At 43.0% G+C, this 26,330-nt stretch overlaps 1 protein-coding gene across 7 annotated transcripts in view; it reads left to right on the forward strand.

The window, feature by feature from the left end:
* Window positions 1–26,330, forward strand: part of LOC137618047 (uncharacterized) — a 590,306-nt gene that overhangs the window by 96,104 nt on the left and 467,872 nt on the right. For all 7 annotated transcript variants that reach the window (XM_068347975.1, XM_068347979.1, XM_068347981.1 and 4 more), the window contains 5 exons: window positions 1,476–1,669; window positions 15,324–15,501; window positions 16,158–16,269; window positions 16,724–16,897; window positions 25,178–25,255. In XM_068347975.1, the coding sequence (XP_068204076.1) occupies window positions 1,476–1,669; window positions 15,324–15,501; window positions 16,158–16,269; window positions 16,724–16,897; window positions 25,178–25,255 (736 nt within the window). The remainder of the gene's footprint in view (window positions 1–1,475; window positions 1,670–15,323; window positions 15,502–16,157; window positions 16,270–16,723; window positions 16,898–25,177; window positions 25,256–26,330) is intronic.

Here is a 26,330-nt window from a genome sequence, read left to right on the forward strand (position 1 = left end):
GTATAAACTATTAAAACTTCAAAAAACAAGAGAAAGAGAAATAAGATAGAATATAAGTGATGAGAATGGTTGGAAATGGATTTGGGTTTTGTCCAGCATATAGCTTTTGCTAGTCTACCTTTAACTTTATCTTAACCTTGACATTTACATAGTCTATCCCATCCAAACTCACATTTATTGTTACGTACATGATTTATATGGAAGAGATTGTAGGAAATATCTAGAAATGTGTATAAAGAAAGGGATACAATGAAAATTAGGCTTTATATATATATTTTATAACTTCAAATCAGAATTAAAACTTACAACTATACATTAGAATTAAAGATGTAAAAAATTGGTCATTATTGTCTGCTGAAACATTACATACATACATATACCAAGGCACTTCCCCCAATTTTGGGGGGTAGCCGACATCAAACAAATGAAACAAAAAAGGGGACGTCTCCTCTCTACGTTCCTCCCAGCCTGACAAGGGACTCAACCGAGTTCGGCAGGTACTGCTAGGGTGCCACAGCCCACCCTCCCCCGTTATTCACCACAGATGAAGCTTCATAACGCTGAATCCCCTCCTGCTGCTCACTTAATAGTAGTAGTAGTAGTTTATTGACAAAACAAACATATGGTACAGAAAAGTAATCTTTACGTATGAATTAAATTTGTCCAAAATAATCACTCATACACAAATATATTTTGAGAGCAATATGTACATACGCACTCACTATGAATTTCGACTAGAAAGTGTATGATTGTTTCATAATTTAAGTAATAGTAATTAGTAATTTACATGTTATGAATTTAATAGTGTAACCAAATGACAATTTGGAATTAATTAGCAATGCATATATTACTGCGACGATATTTGGCCTTTGCTTAGGGACATTATTTAAACCTTTTTGTGCTGTTATATTTGTGTTTTGTTTCTATTTGAATTGTTTTCGTAACCAGGTTTGACTGTGGAAGTTATAAACTTTAGTTTTGTTTCCTTATATCTATAAAGAAAATAGTTTATAAGATTTTTCTTAACAATTTGTTTGTGGCAGACCTGGCAGCAGGAAGTGGTAATTACAGTGATGAATCTTAGGGTGTTGTAGCTTAATCGATCAGGGGTGTTTTCTCTGCCCTAAACCTCCCTTAACTGTGCTTAGAAATTAGGCCTTAATACATGCATCAGTACTTCCTAAACTAACCTGATTTAGCATTGGATGCAGAATTCTATCTGGTGATTTGGAAAGACTTATATCTTCAATGCCAGTCTTACTATTATTGACTAAATAAGTACCTAGAGAGATTCACCCAGTACCATTATCTGCCACTGTTTCTAGCTGCATAGTCTGTATAGAAGTGTAGGCAAAGTGACTCTCTAAATATGTACGTTATTCTCTGTTTTCTTTTTGTATTAATTCGAATTCATAACTTGAATTTATTTCCATTTTCTGTTCCTGCTTCATGATTTCCTCTTTCTCTGCTCACAGGTATTTTGGAAGGCACGTCAAAGATGTAGAGAGGATTTGAACGAACAGCTAGCAGATTTCAGAAATAAAAGAAGTGCGGGTCTTGGGTCTATATTCGGTCCAGCTGACCACTTGTTAGAAGAAAGTACTCAGAATAAAACCAAAGAGTTACACATTGTTGAACAACTGTTAGTGCCTTGCTTAGAAACTGTATCGTAAGTATCAGCATTTGTGTGTTCTGATCTTTGAAGTTACATTTAAGCACAAAAGGTTATATTTAGATTTTTCATAAGATAGCAGAAACATACAGTATTTTGTAATGATTAGAATTTATTGTGTTTACTGCTTGAAAATAACTCGCTTTTCTCAATGGTATTTATTAAAAAATATCAAGCATGAGGAGAGTAAGAGATATTGAAAGATTCAATACTAAGAGAAATTAAATTATTTAAATATTTTTGTTTCATTATTACTTAAGCAGCAGGATGGCACAGATGATTGTTTTCAGAACTGTAACCTTTTTGTTGGTTAAATTGTAATGTATTACTAGTAATGTGTTATATATTTCGTATTCAGTCTGCCCTCCATATCCATAAATTCAGCATCAGGAAATTCAATTGATGATTTGGTACCATTTTAGAAAATTATAATCATATACAGATCCCCATCCCTCCAAAGTTTTTTTTAATGAAATATAAAAGTTATTAGAGATTAGAGATTAGGTAATTTCATGATATGTTACTATAATAATCCTAAGAAGCTATTGGAAGGCATACCCTAGGCGAAAGTTGATGTTTTATTAACTCGTAAAGAAGGATATTTGGCATTCTAAAAAGTTATCCTGTGTGAGGACAACCCTTTAGTATTTTAGGATGAAAATATAAATACAAAGCTTTATTGTACATATTTTAAGACCACCACTTGTAACGATGGCCTATTTTTTGGTCCCCAGATATTTTCAAAGCAGTATTTTTAAATTGATTAAATGAAAGTATGGTTTGCCTTTGTTACATGTGTCAATTTGGTCCTTATTTACCTTTTTTCCCTCTTTAGTTCATTCCCTATGGGTTTTTCCATTCAAGAATTAATTTATTAGCCTCTTTGCTAGATTGCCAATAGTCTTTGGTATTCTAGATAAACTACATACATACATATACCAAGGCACTTCCCCCAATTTTTGGGGTTATTATTATTATTATTATTACTATCCAAGCTACAACCCTAATTGGAAAAGCAAGATGCTATAAGCCCAGGGGCTCCAATAGGGAAAAATAGCCCAGTGAGGAAAGGAAATAAGGAATTAAATAACTGAAGAGAACAAATTAACAATAAATCATTCTAAAAAAAGTAATGTCAAAAGAGATATATCATATATAACCTATTAACAACGTCAACAACAAAAATGTCATATATAAACTATAAAAAGACTCATGTCCGTCTGGTCAACAAAAAAGCATTTGCTCCAACTTTGAACTTTTGAAGTTCTACTGATTCAACAACCCGATTAGGAAGATCATTCCACAACTTGGTCACAGCTGGAATAAAACTTCTAGAGTACTGCGTAGTATTGAGTCTTATGATGGAGAAGGCCTGGCTATTAGAATTAACTGCCTGCCTAGTATTACGAACAGGATAGAATTGTCCAGGGAGATCTGAATGCAAAGGATGGTCAGAGTTATGAAAAATCTTATGCAACATGCATAATGAACTAATTGATCGACGGTGCCAGAGATTAATATCTAGATCAGGAATAAGAAATTTAATAGACCGTAAGTTTCTGTCCAACAAATTAAGATGAGAATCAGCAGCTGAAGACCAGACAGGAGAACAATACTCAAAACAAGGTAGAATAAAAGAATTAAAACACTTCTTCAGAATAGATTGATCACCGAATATCTTAAAAGACTTTCTCAATAAGCCAATTTTTTGTGCAATTGAAGAAGACACAGACCTTATATGTTTCTCAAAAGTAAATTTGCTGTCAAGAATCACGCCTAAAATTTTGAAAGAGTCATACAAATTTAAAGAAACATTATCAATACTGAGATCCGGATGTTGAGGAGCCACCGTCCTTGACCTACTTACAATCATACTTTGAGTTTTGTTAGGATTCAACTTCATACCCCATAATTTGCACCATGCACTAATTTTAGCTAAATCTCTATTAAGGGATTCACCAACCCCAGATCTACATTCAGGGGATGGAATTGATGCAAAGAGAGTAGCATCATCTGCATATGCAACAAGCTTATTTTCTAGGCCAAACCACATGTCATGTGTATATAGTATGAAAAGTAATGGGCCAAGAACACTACCCTGTGGAACACCGGATATCACATTCCTATACTCACTATGGTGCCCATCAACAACAACTCTTTGAGATCTACTACTTAAAAAATCAATAATAATGCTAAGAAACGACCCACCCACTCCCAACTGTTTCAGTTTGAAAACAAGGGCCTCATGATTAACACGGTCAAAGGCAGCACTAAAATCAAGGCCAATCATACGAACTTCCCGACCACAATCAAGGGATTTCTGTACTGCATTGGAGATTGTAAGAAGGGCATCACATGCTCCAAGGCCTTTCCGAAAACCAAATTGCAAACTAGGGAATAGATGATTACCTTCAGCAAACCTATTAAGACATTTTGCCAGAAGACGTTCAAAAACTTTAGATAATATGGGAGTTATGGAAATTGGGCGGTAATCAGTGGGACTTGAGCTACCACAAACACATTTACATAGAGGAGTAACATTACCAATTCTCCAACTAGTGCTAAAAGCTCCTCTTCTTGCTAACTTGCGTAAAATAACAGATAACTTTGGAGCTAAGAAGTCTGCTGTCTTTATAAAAAACAAAGGAAAAATACCATTAGGGTCTACATCAAACAAATGAAACAAAAAAGGGGATCTCTCCTCTACATTCCCCTCAGCCTGACAAGGGACTCAACCGAGTTCAGCTGGTACTGCTAGGGTGCCACAGCCCACCCTCCTCCGTTATCCACCACAGATGAAGCTTCATAATGCTAAATCCCCTGCTGCTGCTACCTCTGCAGTCATCCAAGGCACCAGAGGAAGCAGCAGGGCCTACCGGGTGAAGTGATGTTTGGTGAAATGTCTGGTAGAGTGTCTGGGATTGAAAGGGGAAGAGCGAGAGAGGGTGTGGCGTTATTGCTGAGTGAATGGATGACAGGTAAAGTAGTGGAATGGAAGGAGATATCATCTAGGTTAATGTGGGTAAGGGTTAGGTTGGGTAGGGAATGTTGGGCGTTTGTCAGTGCGTATGGGCCAGGTAGTGAGAAAAGTGAAGAAGATCGGAATGAGTTCTGGAATGATTTAACTAGGTGTGTAGAAGGACTGGGTAGAAGGAATTATGTGGTTGTTATGGGTGACTTAAATGCTAGAGTGGGCGCTGGAGAGGTAGAAGGTGTCATTGGAAAGTATGGCGTACCAGGTGAAAATGAGAGTGGTGAGAGACTGGTAGACATGTGTGTTGAACAAGAGATGGTAATAGGTGCTAGCTTCTTTAAAAAGAAAGATAAGAATAAGTATACGTGGGTAAGAGTGGCAAATGGAAGAGTAGTAGAAAGGGCATTAATGGATTATGTGTTGGTGACTAAAAGAATGTTTGGAAGATTGAAAGACGTGCACGTGTTTAGGGGTATGGCTAACGGTATGTCTGATCATTTTTTTTGGTGGAAGGAAAATTAGTTGTAGCAAAAGAGTGGGGGAATAGAGTAGGTGGATGTAAAAGGGAGGTAGTGAGGATTGAAGAGCTAATAAAACCGGGGGTAAAAAGTAAATATCAGGAAAGGTTGAAAATGGCATATGATGAGGTGAGAGTAAGAGAAACTGGTAATTTAGAGGAGGAATGGAAGTTAGTAAAAGAAAATTTTGTTGGGATTGCAAGTGATGTATGTGGCAAGAAGGTTGTTGGAGGCAGCATGAGGAAGGGCAGTGAATGGTGGAATGAAGGAGTGAAGGTGAAAGTGGAAGAGAAAAAGAGGGCTTTTGAAGAATGGCTGCAGAGTAATAGTATAGAGAAGTATGAAAAATATAGAGAGAAAAAGGTGGAAGTAAAGCGCAAGGTACGTGAGGCAAAGAGGGCAGCTGACCTGAGGTGGGGTCAGGGATTGGGTCAGTCATATGAAGAGAATAAGAAGAAGTTTTGGAAAGAAGTGAAGAGAGTAAGGAAGGCAGGCGCAAGAATTGAAGAGACAGTGAAAGATGGAAATGGAAGGTTGTTAAAAGGAGAGGAGGCAAGGAAAAGGTGGGCGGAATATTTTGAAAGTTTGCTGAATGTTGAGGATAATAGGGAGGCAGATATAATTGCTGTTCCAGGTGTTGAGGTGCCAGTGATGGGAGATGAGAATGAGAGAGAGATAACAATAGAGGAAGTGAGGAGAGCACTAGATGAAACGAGAGTAGGAAAAGCATCTGGTATGGACGGTGTGAAAGCTGAGATGTTGAAGGAAGGGGGTGTGACTGTACTTGAATGGTTGGTGAGATTGTTTAATATGTGTTTTGTGTTGTCAATGGTACCAGTAGATTGGGTTTGTGCATGTATTGCACCACTATATAAGGGTAAGGGAGATGTGCATGAGTGTTGTAATTCAAGAGGTATTAGTTTGTTGAGTGTAGTTGGAAAAGTGTATGGTAGAGTACTGATTAATAGGATTAAGGATAAAACAGAGAATGCAATCTTGGAAGTACAGGGTGGTTTTAGAAGAGGTAGGGGTTGTATGAATCAGATTTTTACAGTTAGGCAGATATGCGAGAAATATTTAGCAAAAGGTAAGGAGGTGTATGTTGCGTTTATGGATCTGGAGAAAGCATATGATAGAGTTGATAGGGAAGCAATGTGGGATGTGATGAGGTTATATGGAGTTGGTGGAAGGTTGTTGCAAGCAGTGAAAAGTTTATACAAAGGTAGTAAAGCATGTGTTAGAATAGGAAATGAAGTGAGTGATTGGTTTCCGGTGAGAGTGGGGCTGAGACAGGGATGTGTGATGTCGCCGTGGTTGTTTAACTTGTATGTTGATGGAGTGGTGAGAGAGGTGAATGCTCGAGTGCTTGGACGAGGATTAAAACTGGTAGGCGAGAATGACCATGAATGGGAGGTAAATCAGTTGTTGTTTGCGGATGATACTGTACTGGTAGCAGACACAGAAGAGAAGCTTGACCGACTAGTGACAGAATTTGGAAGGGTGTGTGAGAGAAGGAAGTTGAGAGTTAATGTGGGTAAGAGTAAGGTTATGAGATGTACGAGAAGGGAAGGTGGTGCAAGGTTGAATGTCATGTTGAATGGAGAGTTACTTGAGGAGGTGGATCAGTTTAAGTACTTGGGGTCTGTTGTTGCAGCAAATGGTGGAGTGGAAGCAGATGTACGTCAGAGAGTGAATGAAGGTTGCAAAGTGTTGGGGGCAGTTAAGGGAGTAGTAAAAAATAGAGGGTTGGGCATGAATGTAAAGAGAGTTCTATATGAGAAAGTGATTGTACCAACTGTGATGTATGGATCGGAGTCGTGGGGAATGAAAGTGATGGAGAGACAGAAATTGAATGTGTTTGAGATGAAGTGTCTGAGGAGTATGGCTGGTGTATCTCGAGTAGATAGGGTTAGGAACGAAGTGGTGAGGGAGAGAACGGGTGTAAGAAATGAGTTAGCGGCTAGAGTGGATATGAATGTGTTGAGGTGGTTGGCCATGTTGAGAGAATGGAAAATGGTTGTCTGCTAAAGAAGGTGATGAATGCAAGAGTTGATGGGAGAAGTACAAGAGGAAGGCCAAGGTTTGGGTGGATGGATGGTGTGAAGAAAGCTCTGGGTGATAGGAGGATAGATGTGAGAGAGGCAAGAGAGCGTGCTAGAAATAGGAATGAATGGCGAGCGATTGTGACGCAGTTCCAGTAGGCCCTGCTGCTTCCTCCGGGGCCTTAGATGACCGCGGAGGTAGCAGCAGTAGGGGAGTCAGCATTATGAAGCTTCATCTGTGGTGGAAATGTGGGAGGTTGGGCTGTGGCACCCTAGCAGTACCAGCTGAACTCGGTTGGGTCCCTGATTAGGCTGAAGGAACATAGAGAGTAGAGGTCCCCTTTTTGTTTTGTTTCATTGTTGGTGTCGGCTACCCCCCAAAATTGGGGGAAGTGCCTTGGTATATAGATAGATAGACGTGTCCTGGTGTTGCCGGCCGCCCTTGAGGGACCTTTATTTCGGCCTTAGATACGGACCCTCACACCCTTTGCCCTCAGTGTCGGGGCCGACGGTGTGACCAGGAAAACATGTGTTGTGAGTGTAGGGAGTGGTCTGCCTCCCAGTGGGAGAGCTTTGGCCGCCGGCGTAAGAAGAAGTCCAAGAGAGACCGTTCTCCTTCCGGGGTTGCCTTGGAGGAGGAAGGTTCTCGGGATTCTTCTTTCGCCGCCCAAACCTCCTCCGAAGCTCCCCTTCGACCGGCTCCTAAGGAGAGTCGGCCGAGTGGTAGCACAGGCCCTAGTTCTGTTTCCTGACCTTGGGTGGGGGGAGAGGGCGTCGCCTCCCATAGCGGGGCGGTTCCCCCTCCTCCTCCGGGGGAGGCCATTGATAACTCCTTGTCTAATGATGATCTCTTAAAGATTTGGGCTTCCCTGGGGCTTAAGGGCTTGCCCTCCAGGGTCGCCTTGATTGACCTTGTCTCGTTGGGGGCCGCCGTTAAACAGTCGCCGGCGGTAGCAGAGGTAGACCCTCTGTCTGTCGTCGACGTCGTGGTGGCAGAGGCCTCCGACGTGGCTGGGCAATCCTCTGCAGGTGCAGTTGAGGATGATGGTGCTGATGGCTCTCCTCCCCCTTCCCTCCTCCCCCTTCCGTACATCCTTCGAAGGGGGAAGTGAGTCCTACGGGCTCTTCTGCTGTTCAGCTTCCTTCTAAGGGAAGTGCTTTGACTGAGACTCCCTTTCGGAGGACTGATGGTCCTGATGATCTTCCCCGTGGCCGCCTCCGCCGTAAGGCTCACCGTCCGCTGCGTCACAAGGGCCTCCCTTCCCCTTATAAGGGGGTTAAGAGGCGCCTTTTTGGATCTTCTTCCTCCGAAGGGGACTCTCCTCGTCGTACTCAGCCTACAGCTCCTGCTCCTTTGGACCTCTCTGCAGACCGTTCTCCAACTCCTGCTAGATCTTCACCTTCTGGGGAACTCGTCACCCGACGGGCAACGGTCCCTTCGGGGCAAAGGGATTCTTCCCTTCCACGTGCAGTGCTAGCGCACAGGCGCTCTCCTGCTCGTCAATGCTCTCCTGCTCATCGGCGCTCACCTGTTCGCCAGCGCTCCTGATGTTCGCCCTCCTCGTCAGCGCTCTTTTGAGGATCATCGCCCTGTGGTCTCTGACCATCCTGCAGTTCCTGTTGAACTCCCTGCGCGCCATCAGTCTCCTGAGCTCTCTCATCCTGTGTCTACGCAACAACGTTCGCGTTCTCCAGCGCGTGTGTCAAAAGCACATGTTCGCCCACGCGCCTACGATCTTCCTGTTCCTGAACGCGCCGTGCCACCTGTTCCTTCACAGGATCTCACGCGTTGCCCTCCTGCTCGCCAGCGATCTCCTGCTCGCCAGCGATCACCTACGTGCCAGCGATCACCTACGCGCCAGCGATCACCTGCTTGCCAGCGTTCACCTGCTCGCCGGCGCGCACAGGCGATTTTAGTATCGCCTATTCATCAGCGTTCTCCTACGTGTCAACGAACACCTACGCGCCAGCGATCACCTGCTCGCCAGCGTTCACCTGCTCGCCAGCGCGCACAGGCGATTTTAGTATCGCCTATTCATCAGCATTCTCCTACGCGTCAGCGATCACCTGCTTATCGGCGATCTCCGGACCGCCCGCGTGATTTACAACCTGCGCGCACGCGTTCTCCAACGCTTTGTCGACCAGAGGTTCTGAAGGGACATGGTTCGCCATCTACTAGCTCGCCATCGCGCGATCATTCACCTGCGCGTCTTGCGCGCTATCGCTCGCCAACGCATCACCATGCGACAACGCGCCATCGCCCGCCTGCGCGTCAGCGCTCGCCAGCTCACCACCGATCGCCTGTTGACCTGCATCGCCAGCAATCTTCCTCACCCACGCGGCAGCGCGTTTCCTCGCCATCGCGCCAACGCTTTCGTTCGCCGACTCGGACACGCGCTCATTCACCTGTACACCCTCGTGCCCACTCGCCTGCGCGCCCGTGCGATCATTCGCCTGCGCGACCGCTCGCGCCGCGCGACCGCTCGCCCGCGCGATCATCCACCTGCGCGCCCGCACGATCGCTCGCCCGCGCGACCGTTCGCCCTCGCGCGACCATCGTTCGCGGCGAATTTCGCAGCCGGTGGTAGCAGCAGGAACGCGTGTTGCTAGACAACGCTCGGGATCGCCTCCACCCAAACACAGGATTGTAGTGCAGGACAAGGATAATACTGAGGAGAGGTTAGTGCATCATTCTTCCCCACCTTCTTTTCAGGCAGGTACTGTGGTGTCCACTCCATAGGATCGCCCGATCCCTTTCCCTTTAGCGAGGATTTCGGACTCCGTGTCCTTGGAGCAACAGACTTGGTTTGGTCCTCTGGCGCGGGCGTTAGTGAGGGTTATGAAGCCCGCACTCGCCGACCAGGGTAACAAACCAACGGCTGTCTCTCCTACGATGAAGAGAAAGAGAGGAGTGGACTTCGTGGTGACTTCCCCCAGGGCGAAGTTGGTTCCCAAGAGGTCTGTCGCGAAGCCCCCTTCTCCTGCTCGAGTGCTTTCTCCTTCTCCCGTGGACGAGGCCTTTCCGTCCTCGGGTGAGTCCAGTGAAGCGGTAGTCTTCCCCTCGGCACCAAGGGGGGAGACTTCGCTTCATGGAGGAGAATCGTCTCGTGAGGAAGGGGCTCCTCGAACCTCTTTGTTGGGATCCTGTATCCCTCCCAGGAGGGAATCCAAGGACTCCAAGACCGTCCCGAAGTCATCGTCGAGGATTCGCCAGGAACCCACGGCTCCCCGGGGGAACGTCCACGCTTCACCCCAGGAAGAGATCCTGGGACAGGAGACTTAGCTGCCAGCCCGCAGGGAGGAGATCAGCAGGAACCCGAACATGCCTTCTGGCAGGTCCTAAGCCTGATAAGGCAACTTAACGGGCTTATGGATCCAGTCATCGCCCCCCGTAAAGGCAAAGACACTATCTTAGATGAAGTGTTTGACGTTCGGAAGGCCCCCAAGTCCAGTGCGGCTCTGCCCTGGTCTCGGGGTCTGAAGAGTGCCAGAGCTAGGGCCAACGCTCAGCTCGCGATTCTTGCCATCTCCAGTCGTTCCTCTGCCGGGAACAAGCTCATCCCTCCTCCTCGTCTTCAGCAGAGGAGGTATTTCGAGATTCTGGGTGAATCCAGCCTCGCTCTTCCTCTCCATCACTCTATGGAGGAGCTGGCGAAGGGAGTTCCCCTTGAGAAGCGCTCTGCCCGGCAGGTGTCGTTCTCGGCGGCAGAGATCCTTAGCCACGAGAAGGTCGCTAAGTGTGCCATGCAGGCCACTTCGTGGCTGGACTTTTGGCTAGGATCTCTGAGCATCCTATTGCGCTCGGAGGACTTGTCCAAGGAGACCAATAGGAAGGGCCTGGAGACCTTCTTGCTCTCGGGCACCCGCTCCATCGAGTTTTTGGCGCACCAGGTTACCACCCTGTGGGCCCACTCGGTGTTGAAGCGTCGCGATGCTGTGTCCGAGAGATTCCATCCGAAGGTCCCCGCCGTGGATGTGTGTAGGCTCCAACATGCTTCCCTTCTGGGGGAGAACCTGTTTGAGCCTCAAGACATGGAGCGAACGGCTGAGAGGTGGAGGAAATCCAGCACGGACTCCCTCCTCCCTAGGGCCCTTACAGCTCGGCCCTATAAGCCTCCAGCTCCGCCGCAACAGCAGCAGCAGCCTCGTAAGGCTCCAAAGCAGGCACCGGCAGTTAAGAAGGTGGTGTCTAAGCCCCAGCCCTTTCCAGGCAAGGTCAAGAGGGGTGGTAAGTCCTCTAGGGGAGGCAAGACTCCTAGGGGTGGCGGCCGCGGCCGCAAGCCCTAGGGGTGGCAGTCCCCCTGCGTGTCCACCTGTGGGGGAATGCCTTCAGCGTTGCGTCCGCAGGTGGCAGCAACACGGGGCCGATGCTTGGACGGTCTCAGTGATCGGCCAAGGCTATCGCGTCCCGTTCACAACATCTCAACCTCCCCTGACAGCGAATCCAGTGTCGTTGAGCTCCTATGCCACGGGATCGGCAAAGGGGCTGGCCCTTCAGGCCGATGTCGAGACCATGCTCGAGAAGGGTGCTCTCCAGGAGGTCGTCGACGGCTCCCCAGGCTTCTTCAGTCGACTCTTTCTTGTAAAGAAGGCTACTGGAGGCTGGAGACCTGTCATCGATCTCTCAGCTCTGAACGGGTTTGTCAAGCAAACCCGGTTCAGCATGGAGACAGCAGACACGGTCAGACTTGCGGTGAGACCACAAGACTTCATGTGCACACTGGATCTAAAGGACCCGTACTTCCAGATCCCAATCCATCCGTCTTCCAGGAAGTACCTGAGATTTTACCTAGACGACATGATCTACCAGTTCAAGGTGCTGTGTTTCGGTTTCTCCACAGCTCCTCAGGTGTTCACCAGAGTGTTCACCCTGATTTCATCTTGGGTGCACAGGAACGGCATTCGTCTCCTTCGTTATCTGGACGATTGGCTGATCCTAGCAGACTCGGAATCGACCCTTCTTCGGCACCGAGACAGGCTTCTGGATCTTTGCCAGGATCTGGGGATCGTGGTAAACCTCGAGAAGTCCTCTCTGCAGCCGTCCCAACGACTGGTTTATCTAGGCATGCTAATAGACACCAATCTCCACAAAGCCTTTCCATCAGAGGACCGGATAGCAAGGCTGAGGAGGGTGGCGGAACCCTTCCTCAGGCGAGAAGAACTCCCCGCCCAATCGTGGTTGCGTCTCTTAGATCACCTATCCTCCCTGGCTCGTCTGGTTCCAAACAGCCGCCTCAGGATGAGATCCCTTCAATGGCGGCTCAAGTCCCGGTGGAATTAAGGATCCGATTCCCCGGACATTCTGATCCCAATGGGGTCTCTGGAACAGACGGACTTGCGATGGTGGCTGGTCGACGAGAACCTGCGGAAGGGAGTGAGTCTTCTCGTCCTCCCCCCGGAATTGACTCTGTTTTCGGACACGTCAAAAGAAGGGTGGGGGGGCGCACGTTCTGAACCAGAGGGCCTCAGGCCTTTGGTCAGAATCAGAAAAGTGCCTACACATCAACCTGCTAGAATTGAAGGCCGTCTTTCTGGCTCTTCAGCAGTTCCAACGGTCCCCGGCGGGTCACTCCGTGGTGGTGATGAGCGACAACACCACGGTAGTGGCTTATATCAACAAGCAGGGAGGCACTTTTTCGCAGCATCTATCCCATCTTGCAGTAGAGACTCTGAGGTGGACCGAAATCCACTCGATAACACTATCAGCTCGCTTCGTTCCTGGCAAGAGGAATGTGCTCGCCGACAGTCTGAGCAGGGCCTCGCAGATAGTGAGTACCGAGTGGTCTTTGGATCCTCAGATAGCCAACAAAGTCCTGACTTTGTGGGGTTCCCCGACTGTGGACTTGTTCGCGACAGCTTTGAACTTCAAGCTGCCCCTGTACTGCTCCCCAGTCCCGGACCCCAAGGCACTCTGGCAAGATGCTTTCCAGCAACGGTGGGACAACATCGACGTGTACGCCTTCCCACTGTTCTGTCTGATGAGAAGGGTGCTCAACAGGACCAGACTATCGGTCAACTGTTCGATGACTCTGGTAGCTCCGCTATGGTATCACGCGGAATGGTTTCCGGACCTTCTGCAGCTCCTGACGGAGCTCCCGAGGCAGCTTCCTCCACAACACGAGCTTCTCAGACAACCCCACTCCGGCGTCCCTCACAGGGCCGTAGCCTCGCTTCGGCTTCACGCCTGGAGACTATCCAGCGTCTCCTCGCGGAGAGAGGCTTTTCGCAACAGGTTGCGGAGAGTATGGGTCGGCACCTGCGAAGGTCCTCTGAGGGAGTCTACCAAGCAAAGTGGAGAGTCTTTTGTGGTTGGTGTCGTAGAAGGGGTATCTCTCCACTCGATGCCACTATTCCAGCAATAGTGGACTTCCTCGTTTATCTGCGGGAAGAAATGCTCCTTTCTTTCTCGGCAGTAAAAGGCTATCGCTCAGCCTTAAGCTTGGCCTTCAGACTGAAGGGCGTGGATATTTCTTCATCGCTAGAACTCTCTTTACTCATACATAGCTATGAGCTTACCTGCCCCCAGTCGGAAGTGAGACCTCCTCCTTGGAACGGGGTTCGAGTCCTCAGGTCTCTTAAGAGACCTCCCTTCGAACCATTACGCCAGGCCTCCGATCGCCACCTGTCTTGGAAGACGGCTTTCCTACTCGCTTTGGCTTCGGCCAAGCGGGTTAGTGAACTTCATGGTCTCTCATACGACATCGCCCATTCAAGGGAATGGGGGGAGGTAACGTTCAGGTTCGTCCCTGAGTTTGTGGCCAAGACTCAGAATCCTGGAGTGCCGGATCCTCGCTTCGACTCTTTCAGGATCGCGAGTCTCCGTTCTGTAACAGGCGACCCAGACCAGCTGCTACTATGTCCAGTGAGGTGTCTGAGGCACTACTTGAAGAGAACGGCTGCAGTCCGTCCTCAAGTGCGAGCTTTGTTTGTGAGCACAGGCAGGACTAAGAGGAGGGTCACCAGGAATACCATCTCAGCTTGGATTCGAAGGGTTATCCACCATGCCTTGAATCCTGACCCTCCTCCGTCACGTCGCCCTCGGGCCCACGATGTCAGGGGTATTGCTACATCCCTGGCCTTCAAGAGAAACTTCTCTGTGACGCAGGTACTTAAAGCTGGGGTCTGGAAGCGTCAAACGACCTTCACAGCCCACTACCTGCAAGACGTGACCCACAGGAGCCTCAATACGTTTTCTATCGGCCCTGTGGTGGCTGCACAACAGCTGGTCTAACCTCAGGCTCCTTTTTGGACAAGTAGCAGTAGGTTGAGGGCGTTGTTACCCGGTCTTAGTCTGCGTGAATGAAAGAGTATGTCTGACCCTTACTTCTTTCTTCATTCTCCCCTCTCTTGGGGAAGCAGCATCCTGGTCCTCGCACAGCTGACCTCGACCTCTGCAGGTAACCCATGCTTCTTTGTGCTCCTAGTATTAAGCTTAATACTGTTGCGTCTCCCATACCCTGACGAGGTGGTATTGGGAACGTCCTATCCTAGAATTCCTATCTGAAGGTCTCAAGGTCAACTTCATAGGACGAGTCACACTCTCCTCCACACACTGCTTATGTAGGCCACTGGTACAGGGGCTCCCTTTCTCTATTGCTGCTCACTGAGGGATCGAGCCCCCGGGCAAGCCGAAGTCAGTAAGGCTGGGGACTTTCCACCCTTCCTAAGGGGTAAGTCACCCAATGTAAATAGCGTGGTTTGTATTTCGGTTACAGAACAAATGACAAATTCGAAGATAATTTGTATTTTTCGTAACCATACAAACCTTAGCTATTTACACATATGTCCCCGCCATCCCTGACCCCCAAGTCAAGTCCTACCTCTAAGTGAAGTGAAGCAAGTCACCGGTGTGTGTGTGTGGGGGGGGGAGGAGGGGGGGGTAGCAAGCTACCCTTCCCCTACCCCCCACTAACTAGCGTGGGGGTAATTAACCCTCGTTAAAACTATTGGCTCGTCATTTCAGCTGCGCTAAAAGGTAAACCCAATGTAAATAGCTAAGGTTTGTATGGTTAGGAAAAATACAAATTATCTTCAAATTTGTCATTTTCCATTCTCTCAACATGGCCAAATCACCTCAACACATTCAAAAACTACTACATATTAATTTTATTTTGCAGGGAGGACCTCAAGAATTCAACAGACCAAATGATGGTAACTGCCTCTAGTCTAGCCACTATCTTATTGAAATATTATGGAGTTCGAAGTCCAGTAGCCATACAATTGATAGACAGATGCCCTCTTTATGTCAGTAAAGAAAGGGCGACTAGAAATAAAATATTCAGAGGTAGTAAAAAGGTAAGGCGATGATCATTTTGATGCATTGCAATGTATATGAACAGTGTTGTTTTTACTTATTTAAAGTAAGAATTTTTTTTTTTTTGCAATGGTAATGGTATGTAAAACTAATTTGCTAAATTTTTTTGTGGAAACATAATTAGAATTGTGTTATTGTGTCCCAACTTTGTAAATTTCTGCATTCATTTTAAGATCATGATTTTTTTTTTTAAGGAAATTTATTAATGGTGCCGTAGTTTAGGTTACCATGTGGTACTTCACGTCATGATACTTTAAGTTACGTTATATTTGAGTTACGCTGTTTCGAGTATTCCTCCTCATAGATGTTTAGATTTCTTTTTCTAAGTTTTCCTAAATCTCGTACGAGAATATGATAAATACTCGTCATATGACCCCGCTTGCCAACGCAGAAAAGTTAGTAATCTCTGATACTTGTTCATGTATGAGTATTGAGGAAAGTTAATGAATTAGATAATGATTCTTAATGGCTTCCTATCTGGTTGAGCTTATACAGCTGTATGTGGGACTAGATCCAATACTGTTTTCCTTATTAGAGGTTATCTTGTGGGAAGGAAAACGATCTTGGGGTCATATGTAGCATCTGAAGTACCCTCAACGTACTGTAATATTTAATATAATTTTATTCTTTATTTCAGCAAGTGTACAGGGACCACCATTTTAATCCACACACGTACTACACTGTAACGTTTTGTAACCACTGTGGCCTAATAATATGGGGCGTTGCCCCTCAGGGCTACCAATGTGCCAGTAAGTTTGTTTGTCAGTTGTTATGATTATTCCCACATTTTTTTTTAACCCTTTTACCCCCAAGCTATTTGGAACTTTCCAACCCTTAACCCCCAGGCATTTTTTTTTTCTCAAGCAGATTTTGCAATATATATTTTTTAAATTGCTCTAACAGCCTTAATTTTCGTCATAGAGAGGTCAGGTTGGTCTCATTCTTTTGGAAAATGCCTGAAGTTTCTCATAAAGTTATCAAAAATATGCAAAAAGAATTGTAAATAGCAGTTTTTTGCAAGGACGTACCGGTACGTCCAATGGGGTTAAAGGGATGAGTTTTGTGAAACGTACCAGTACGTCCATTGGGGGTAAAAGGGTTAATTTAAAGCTAATGAAAATAGAATCCCCTGATAGAATGTTAATATCATGGAGCTCTGCATTATTTTGAATAACTGATTACGATTATTTTCTTTACACACAGATTGTGAAATGAATATTCATAAGTCCTGTACAAAGCAGTTAGAGGAAGCTTGTATAGGGGTGTTGCACAAAAAGGAGAAAATGAAGGACACGAGATTCGGTTCCATTCTAGGCAAGATCATCTCGGATGACAAGGAGACCAAGAGAAAAGTGTCTCAGGTTAATCCTGCACAAAGTGAGTATAATAGTTTCATTCACAGGTTTCATAATTATCTAACAAATTAAAGGTTCAGTCTTCGTTATTTCTGTTCAGCAACTTGAAAGATGTAAATGTTCAAACGTTTGGTTATGTGGGAAACAATACTACCCTTATTGCTTTAAACAGCATTTTTTATCCATGTAGACCTGTATTTATTCCATTTTTATGGTGAATATACTAGGAGCGTCCAACTTTTTTTTCCGATGAATAGTTTTGGGCCTAAAGATTTTTCTCTATTGAGAATGAATATGTTGCCAAATGCAAATTTATTTCCCAAATGAAGATTGCAGGGTTTTGATACTGTGTAATAGCTTTGAAACACAAATCAAACAATTCAGTTATGCTTCTCCATTTAGTCTGTAAAGCCTGTTGATACTGGGCTAGTTAAAATTATCTTATTTTGAAATCAGAATCTGTGATAACTATTTAGTGATTAAAAATACAGTTGTTCTGCTAACTTTAAAGATACTAAAGTTCGGTTGAAACTGAACCTTTAGAGATCCGAGTAAGAATAGGTTTTTGAGAGTGGATACCATTACGGAATTACAGTTTCTTTGGTTCGTCCTCTCCCACTTTGTTCTGGGGCTTTCGTTCCCCTTGTCTGGTGGGTTATACGTACCTAATCCTCCCAAGCCTGATGAGAAGAGATCTGTCAAGATTATCTACCCCCATCACTGCTCGAGTCCCCCAAGCTTGTTGTCTGAATCGTTTCTAAACTGCATTGTCGTGATGCCTTTGCCTGTCTCGACCATAGGAGGAGGTGGCATGTTGTATGGTACAATGGAGGTAGGAAAACATGCAAGTGAGAGGGTATGGCCAGTGAAGACCATGCCTCAGATGACCAAGCCATAGGTTCGAGGGAGATTTTGGTAGGTTCTGCTGGAAGGCCTACCCTAACATCAGCTCCTGCTGCCATCTCCCCATCAAAACCTTTGACCCACTAAATCTCAAAGAGTATTTCTTCCCCCAAATTGTGTCATCAGTACTTTCCAATGACAGATCTGGCAGTTGTCTTATTTTCATCACTAGTTTACAAGCTAATGAAGGCTCCTCAAAATCCATCTCACATTTTTACTGAAAAGCATTGCCTGAAGCTACTTGCAGTGAGATTTTCAAAATTCTTCGCCCTTGCGGTTCATTTTACAGCCTTTGTTTACATTATTCGGTGCCAAGTACTCAAAACACATATCAACACCATCTACAATCACTTGTTATCAATTGAGAATGCAGTAGCACTTCCTGAACGCAACCAGTACGCTATAAGAAAAACTTTAGTATGACTACTGTTGACTAGCTTATAAACAAGGTGAATGCTTGTAGGCACTGAATCTTAGCGTGACCCTTCCTGTACACCTTTTTGATTAGGGCCAGCATCTTCCCTTATTCAGATGCAGATCTCGTTTTTGTTGGATGACCTCACAATTTTTAGTGAATATTTCCGCGAAATTAGTATTCAGTGACACGCTTGTTGTGTCATTGAAGTACTTGAGGTTACATGAATGGATGATGCCGAAGTCGGTCATTGAATCACCAGAGGGTTAAGTAGTAGTCCCCATTTTTTTGTTGTTGAATTAAAGTTATTAGAACATTTTTCTTTAACAAACTGGCCAATCTCACTTGTACTAAACTTGCACTGTCTGCAGTTGAGAGATTGGGGAGGGTTGAATATAGCAACAGGGGCAAAGTGTGTTCTGGAGTTTTATCAAGTAAAAGACGGGGGAGGAAATTTATGTGAAATATTTTGCTTTAAATTTGTATGTACAAAGTCTGCTTTAAATTAAATTAATGTAGATAAAATATAGTGGGAAGTACTGAATAAGAGGGAAAAAGGATAAGGAATACGAAAGGGATCAGGATAGTATGGAATAATGAAGGGGATAAAGTTATAGGGAATATACAGACTGGAATTAGTGAAAAGAATTTATGAATACCAGAAAAGAAAAGAAAAAAAGAACCTTTTACCCTTCGGCATTAGATAGAATTAATACAGATAGCATAGTTGAAAACTGTATAAAATGGAGTAAAGCTAGTAACGAATTAGAAGAGGAATGATTATCTTATAAAATAAGGAAAAAACTAGACAGAAATGAATAGTAAGAAAGTATGAATAATAGAAATGAAAAGGAAATATAAAAGAGCAAAGAATGGAAGAAATATTCTCTTACTTGTTGCATGACTTTACAGGAGCCTAATCTACTAAATGGTGAAGTAATAGCGCAGTTTAAAAATTTGCTTGGGGCTTCCAGTTTAGCAGTTGCTGTTCAGTAAATTTTTAGCCTATATTTTATGATAATGGTATCAATAGTTCTTCAGTGTTAGTTGAATTAACATACATGCATACATACACACACCTAAGAATGAGTCTCCCACTCAAAGGATGAGGTTTTATGTCGCGTATGAACAAATAAAAGATTTCAAAAGTAATTTGTATTTTACCGAACTATACAAACGTGAGTCATTCAACTCAACTTCCCTCCTTCATCATCCTCGAAAGTCCCAGATGCAATCAAAGCGAGTGTTTAGTGTACTGGCAAGAGGGGCGGGGCTTCCCTGCCGCAGAACGTTAATTACCGGGTACGGTCATCGCCTTGTTATAAGTTTTAACTGGCAAGTTTCAGCTGCACTGGAAATTGATCCTGTATTTAAAATATTCAGTTTTGTATAGTTAGGAAAAATAAAATTACTTTTAAGGTTAGTGAAAAGTTTATATTTTTCTTGAAAATTGGCTTCAAAGAGCTTTGTTAGTGTAAATATCTTCAGATGAAAGAAATTTGGAAAATGTGCCCTGTTTAGGATGTAAAGAAACATAAGCATCATAATTAGAGGATTTCTCAAAAAACATTTTTTGATGGGAGGCCTCAAATTGCTTTTGGTCAAGCCAATAATGTAAGTGATATCATTAGAATATGTGAAATTGTTTAATTAATTTTCATTTCCCCTTATCCTTCACCAGACAGTACATTCTATGTCACCCCGACCCCACAACATGGAGCAATAGGTACAGTTGTATAAGAGCTTATAAATGTGTTTGAGATTATTGTAGTGTTAAATGTGCACACTCTTACGGGAACTTGTACATGCTTTGATAATTTATTTTGCCCGGTAAAGCTTTGACCTTGTCGGTATCAGTTCACAATCACTGCTTGTATAGTTTTTAGGCTAGAGCTCATGGTAGAAGTCCAAGTTGTATGTTGGTTGAAAAATCACAGTTTCATTTGAAAGTAGTTTCCCTTGTAGCTAAACACTTTCAGCAGACACGTTTGAAATTTTGTGACACTTGTATTATGTTGAAATAAAATTATGGTTTGCCTTATTTGTAGTCTACAAGTTGCAGTTGTAGGTAAGATGCTTTTTTTCTCATGACAACAATATTCTTAAGTGTGAGTTTTTATTTGTATATTAAGATGTACCCTTTTTTTTTTTTAAGTTAAATAAACGTTAATCACAAAACCAAAATATAGAGCGTAGGTAGAACAACAGTTTGATGGGTGATGAGAGAACTGAAAGACAAGGAAGATACAGCATGATCACACATAAGTTTTGCTATACACCCCCATATAATTTTAATACTCCACTAGATGGGCAGGGCCATTACAAGGAAAGAAAAAGAGGAGAATTTTTAGTGTTATGATAGACTGTGTACATTTAACCACCTCAGAGAGATGCAATAAGGAGTATCAGGCGAGTATAAAAAATTAATTTGAATATGATTTTCATCACAAATTTACCTTTTGCATCTGTATTTGTATAGACGAGACGAAAAAATTTCATCCCCTTTTATAAAAAAAGATGAGTAATACAATACATTGTGTTTTTTTTCTGGTTAACCTGAATTTGTATTATTTATCTATCTACTGTGGCGCTACCCCCAATTTTGGGGGTATCCGACTTCAAAAGCAACAAAAGATGGATTATTTTCCTCTTGTTCCTCCTTGTCGGACGAGGAATGGTACTGCTAAGAATCCATAGCCCACCCTCTCCCCATCTTCCATCACAAACGAAGCTTCGTATGTTGACTCCCTAACTGTCGCTACCTCAGCAGTTACCACAAGGTGACCCGAGGTAGCAGCAGGGCCTGTTGGAACTGCATCATCATCGCTTGCCATTCATTTCTATTTCTAGTATGCGTTTTTGCCTCTTTTAAGTCTATCCTCCTGTCACCTAGGGCTTTCTTCTCTCCCTCCATCCACCCAAACCTTATCCTTCCTCTTGCACTTCTCCCATCAACTCTTGCTTACATCACCTTTTTCAGCAAATGATTATTCTCCATACTCTCTACATGCCCTAGCCACCTCAACACTTTTCCTATCCACTCTAGTTGCTAATTCATTTCTCACACCCGATCTCACTCTTACTACTTCGTTCCAAACCCTATCCAATCGAGATACAACAACCATACTTCTCGGACACTTCATCTCAAACACATTCAATCTTTGTCTCTGTCATTTTCAATCCCCACAACTCCGATCCATACATCACAGTTACTACAGTCCCTCTCATTATATTCATTTCTAACCTTTATTCCTTACCACTCCCTTCACTGCCTCCAACAGTTTACATCCTTCATTCATTCTCTTATGTACATCTGCTTCCACTCCACCGTTTGCAGCAACAACAGAACCCAAGTACTTAATCTGATCTACTTCTTCAAGTAACTCTCTGTTCAATATGATATTCAATTAAGCACCACCCTCACTTTTTATATACCTCATAACCTTACTCTTACCCACATTTACTCGCAACTTCTTTCCCTCACATACCCCTCCAAACTCTAACTAATCGACACAACTTCTCCTCCGAGTTTGCAACCAATAAAGTATCATCTGCAAAGAGCAACTGATTCAACTCCCACTCATGATCATTCTCATCTATCAGTTTCAATCCTTGACCAAACACTCAAAGTGTTCACCTCTCACAGCTACATCAACAAACAAATTGAACAACCATGGCAACATCATACATCCCTGTCTCAGCCCACGCTCACTGGAAACCTCTCACTTCATTCCCTATCCTGACATAAGCCTTACTGCTTACGTATAAACTCTAAACTGCCTTTGACAGCCTTCCACCAATTTCATATAATCTCAGCACTCCACATTGCCTCTCTATCAACTCATATCGTAAGCTTTCTCCAGATCCATAAATGCAAAATATACCTTACCCTTACTAATTATTTCTTACATATCTGCCTACTATAAAAATCTGGTCTATACATCCCTTACTTCTTCTAAAGCCACCCTGCACCTCTAAGATTGCATCCTCCATTTTATCCTTAATCTTAGTAATTAACACTCTACCATACACTTTTCCAACCACACTCAATAAACTAATACCCCTAGAATTAAAACACTCCGGATAGCAAGGTTGGTAGCGTCGCGGATCTCCATTATAGAGGTCCCGAGTTCGGTCCCCGCCAGGGACATGAATACCGTGAGACCTTCTACCGGGGGGTACTCCCACGTGGCGCCTGGGGGGGAGGTTAGAGGGGACTAGTGATAGTCCCTGCTGGCTAATGGTCGCCCGAGGAGGACGATGTAAATCGTCTCTGTGGAGACCTAGAACCCGCAACTTTAACTTTATATATATCGCCTTTACTTTTTTATAGTGGAACAATACACACACATACCCAGTCCACTAACACTATTGAAAACATAAAACGTATATCAAACAATCTCGCCCACCATTTCAGTGCAGTCACACTCCCTTCCTATAGCATCTCAGCCGTCACGCCATCCATGCCAGGTGCTTTCCTGCTGTTGTCTCATCTAGTGATCTCCTCACTTCTTCTCATGTAATCTTTCTCATTCTCATCTCACTTGTACTGTAGGTTTTTATAAACTCTTATTGGTGAAATTTGTGTGTATAAAAAAGGTTTTAGTGATGGATTCTGGTACGTTATATAAAGAGATCACTTATATTCTAGATTATTACAGGGATTTTTTGAAGGATTCATGAAAATAGTAAGGGAAAAATAAAAATTGGTGTTATGGAAAGTAAAAGAATATTAAAAAAGTTATAGAAAATATATGGTCATTAAAATATAATTATTATATTTCAGTGTTATTTACTGACCAGTGTTGAGCCCCTTTCCTCAAATAAGAAAGATTTTGCTCTCCACACACACACACGCACACACTTAGTCTACATGGGCCAAATGCTCATGCTGGCTAACATAATATACTGTATGCTTGTCTGTCATTTTTTTCTGGTCAAATTTTACGCTTTTAGCGTATTTACTTTTAGTCTGACACTTTACATTTTCAGCATAATCTTAACATAAAAAATGTAAATATGTAAGTGAGCAGACAAAGAAATAAGTACTTACCTTGGACACGTGCAGCAAATGTTTGTTTAATGCTGTATAGGTTCTAAGAAAACTGGTAATCTATGCCTTAGAAAATCAGAGAAAGAGGTGGTAGTATATGGAATACAAAAATGAATAGTTTTCCCCTAGAATTTTTCAAGAAACGGCAAATAAATAGGTACCCTAGTCAGAAAAGGGCTGAGTACAGTACCAAACACACTTGCATAAATGTGTCAAAACGACTTTTTAGCAATAACAAAATTGTTTTCATTAAAAAAACTATTTGAAACATAAAATAAATATAGACATTTTCCTAGCCAAAACCCCAAGCCAGGAGTTGTCAGTTGCACTCCTTAAGGAGGCTTGGTTTATGTCTTGATCATTAGGCTTTATGACCTATAGGCACTGGTGAGTCTAAGGGGTTGGTTTAGTAGAATTATACTTGGGTTGCAGGTTACTTACTTTGATGGCTGCTTTTTTGGTCCCATACAGCAGGGGAACCCCTCTCTCTACAGGACCTCTACTGTCATTTTACCTTGTTCGTTCAGAGTATTTAACATTCCATATCGCGTATTGTTCATTTACTGTGAAATCGTCACTGTCAAAAGACTCATGAAATAAGAGAGTCTTCAGTTTCCTCTTGAAAGCCTTAATATCTTCAATCATTCGAATGTTTCGTGGGAGCTTATTATACAGTCTCGGGGCCGCATATTTAAAGACTCTAGAGCCTAAAGTAGACATAAATCTAGGTTCCAACAGTTTGAAGCCATCTGTAACTATTCTCGTGTCGACACGATTTGTTGGCTGCCCAATATGTAGCAATTCTCTTAAGTAGGATTTTCCATTTTTTAAATTATGTAGCACTGTAATCAAGTTTTTTTTTTTATTATATGAGTAATTAGGTATTAAATTGATTTTTAAGATGTCAGAAGTTTAAATTATCCAAAAGCTTTAATCTAAAATTAAGTCTAGGATATTGAATTCATTTTAGAAACTAAATGCTCTGTTGCTTCTCTCACGGGTTATCTAGCACCCTGGGAAGAATGGAAGTGAGCAATATGAAGAAATTGTAATAATTAAATTTCTTAATTCGATACATGATCAGCCTCCTCCCCACTGATTAGGGTACACTCGGGCACACTATTCTATCTAATTTCTCTTTCTCTTGTTCTGTTTAAGTTTTTGTAGTTTATATAGGAAATATTTATTTTAATGTCACTGTTCTTAAAATATTTTAATTTTTCTTGTTTCCTTTCCTCACTGGGCTATTTTCCCTGTTGGGGCCCCTGGGCTTATAGCGTCCTGCTTTTCCAACTAGGGTTGTAGCTTAGCATTTGATAATAATAATATTAATAAGGGGAGATAGGGAAGTATTTCAACTTGGAGATTGAAAAAGCTATCCGACATGCACAGCTTGTTGTTTTTTTTTTTTTTGTGAGACATTGGTCTCATTGCTTTCATAGAAGCATCCGTGCGTTGAAAGAAAAGGAAACTGGAAAATTTCCTAATTTCAAGAGCAATGTCAACATTCCAAACTTGGAGACGAAAGCAAAGTTAACATGAAGTGACTATAGAAATAAGAAATTGTATTACTTTGAATCTGTTATTTCAGATTTTCCATTTTGTTTTTGCGTGAATGTTATCGATTTCCAAACACATTGCACGTTAGTCGTGAATATCTTGCCTAGTAAATTCAATTAATACCTCAATATTTTATGTAATCTAATATTCTTTGAAAAGGAAAGTATTTTTATTGGAAAAATAGTTATTTTCCTTAGAACTAAAAACTACTGAAGTGTTTGTAAATGCTTGTGTTATATGCAAAATATGATTTCATATAATACCAAGACATAATACAGTAGTGTTTTTAAATGGTAAACAGTTCTATACATTTTATAAATTGTTTAGACTATCGGTCATATAATAAACATATTGTTTGTTTTTATTTCCAGTTGATAAGGCCAGGAGAGTTCTTGAGGAGGCAAACATCGATATGTGCGGCTTGGTTACAAACATCGACAGCTTAACAGGTAATATTTTACAATGGCATTTTTAGTATTTCTTAAAGCATTAATGAAAAACTGTCATAACCTTGTTTCACTTTCTCACTTGTCTTTTACAGTCCATTAATTTTCTAATACATACATACATACACCAAGGCACTTCCCCCAATTTTTGGGGGTAGCCGACATCAAACAAATGAACAAAAAAGGGGACGTCTCCTCTCTACGTTCCTCCCAGCCTGACAAGGGACTCAACTGAGTTCAGCTGGTACTGCTAGGGTAGCACAGCCCACCCTCCCACATTATCCACCAAAGATGAAGCTTCATAATGCTGAGTCCCCTACTGCTGCTACCCTTCTATTTTCAATACCTTACTCCTGCCGGTATTCATATTCAACTTTTTAATATTTCAGTGATGACATCCAAAGACAATTTTTGACTAATTTCAACTCTTGACTAATTTTTTTGCTAGGTACTGTATCCTTCCATTATTTCTATGAACCTCTTCTTCAGAAGCTCGGATTAATTGACATTTATCCACAAAAGAGAAAAACAGCTTCAGCCATTAACCCTTTTATCCCCAATGGACGTACTGGTACGTTTCACAAAACTCATCCCTTTACCCCCATGGATGTACAGGTACGTCCTTGCAAAAAACTGCTATTTACATTTTTTTGCATATTTTTGATAACTTTATGAGAAACTTCAGGCATTTTCCAAAAGAATGAGACCAACCTGACCCCTCTATGACAAAAATTAAGGCTGTTAGAGCAATTTAAAAAATATATATTACAAAATGTGCTTGAAAAAAAAAACGCCTGGGGGTTAAGGGTTGGGAAGTTCCAAATAGCTTGGGGGTAAAAGAGTTAAAAGATATATGTCCTGTCTAATCTTGTGCTCAAGCACCTGGGATGAGATCTTCCTTGTTTAAGGTATTATAGCGATTATATCGTATCGTTGGGTCTTGAAAAGCTTCTGGTAGTAAGGTTGATTATCTGGATTTTGGTTGTGGTTTTTACAGTATTTAAAAAAATCGAGATTTTGAACAGTGTAAATCTTTCTCTTAAAAAGCATATGGTTAAAACCCTTTTCTTGTTGGCAT

The sequence above is a fragment of the Palaemon carinicauda genome, chromosome 24 (genome assembly GCF_036898095.1).
Source record: "Palaemon carinicauda isolate YSFRI2023 chromosome 24, ASM3689809v2, whole genome shotgun sequence".
Classification (NCBI taxonomy): Eukaryota; Metazoa; Arthropoda; class Malacostraca; order Decapoda; family Palaemonidae; genus Palaemon; species Palaemon carinicauda.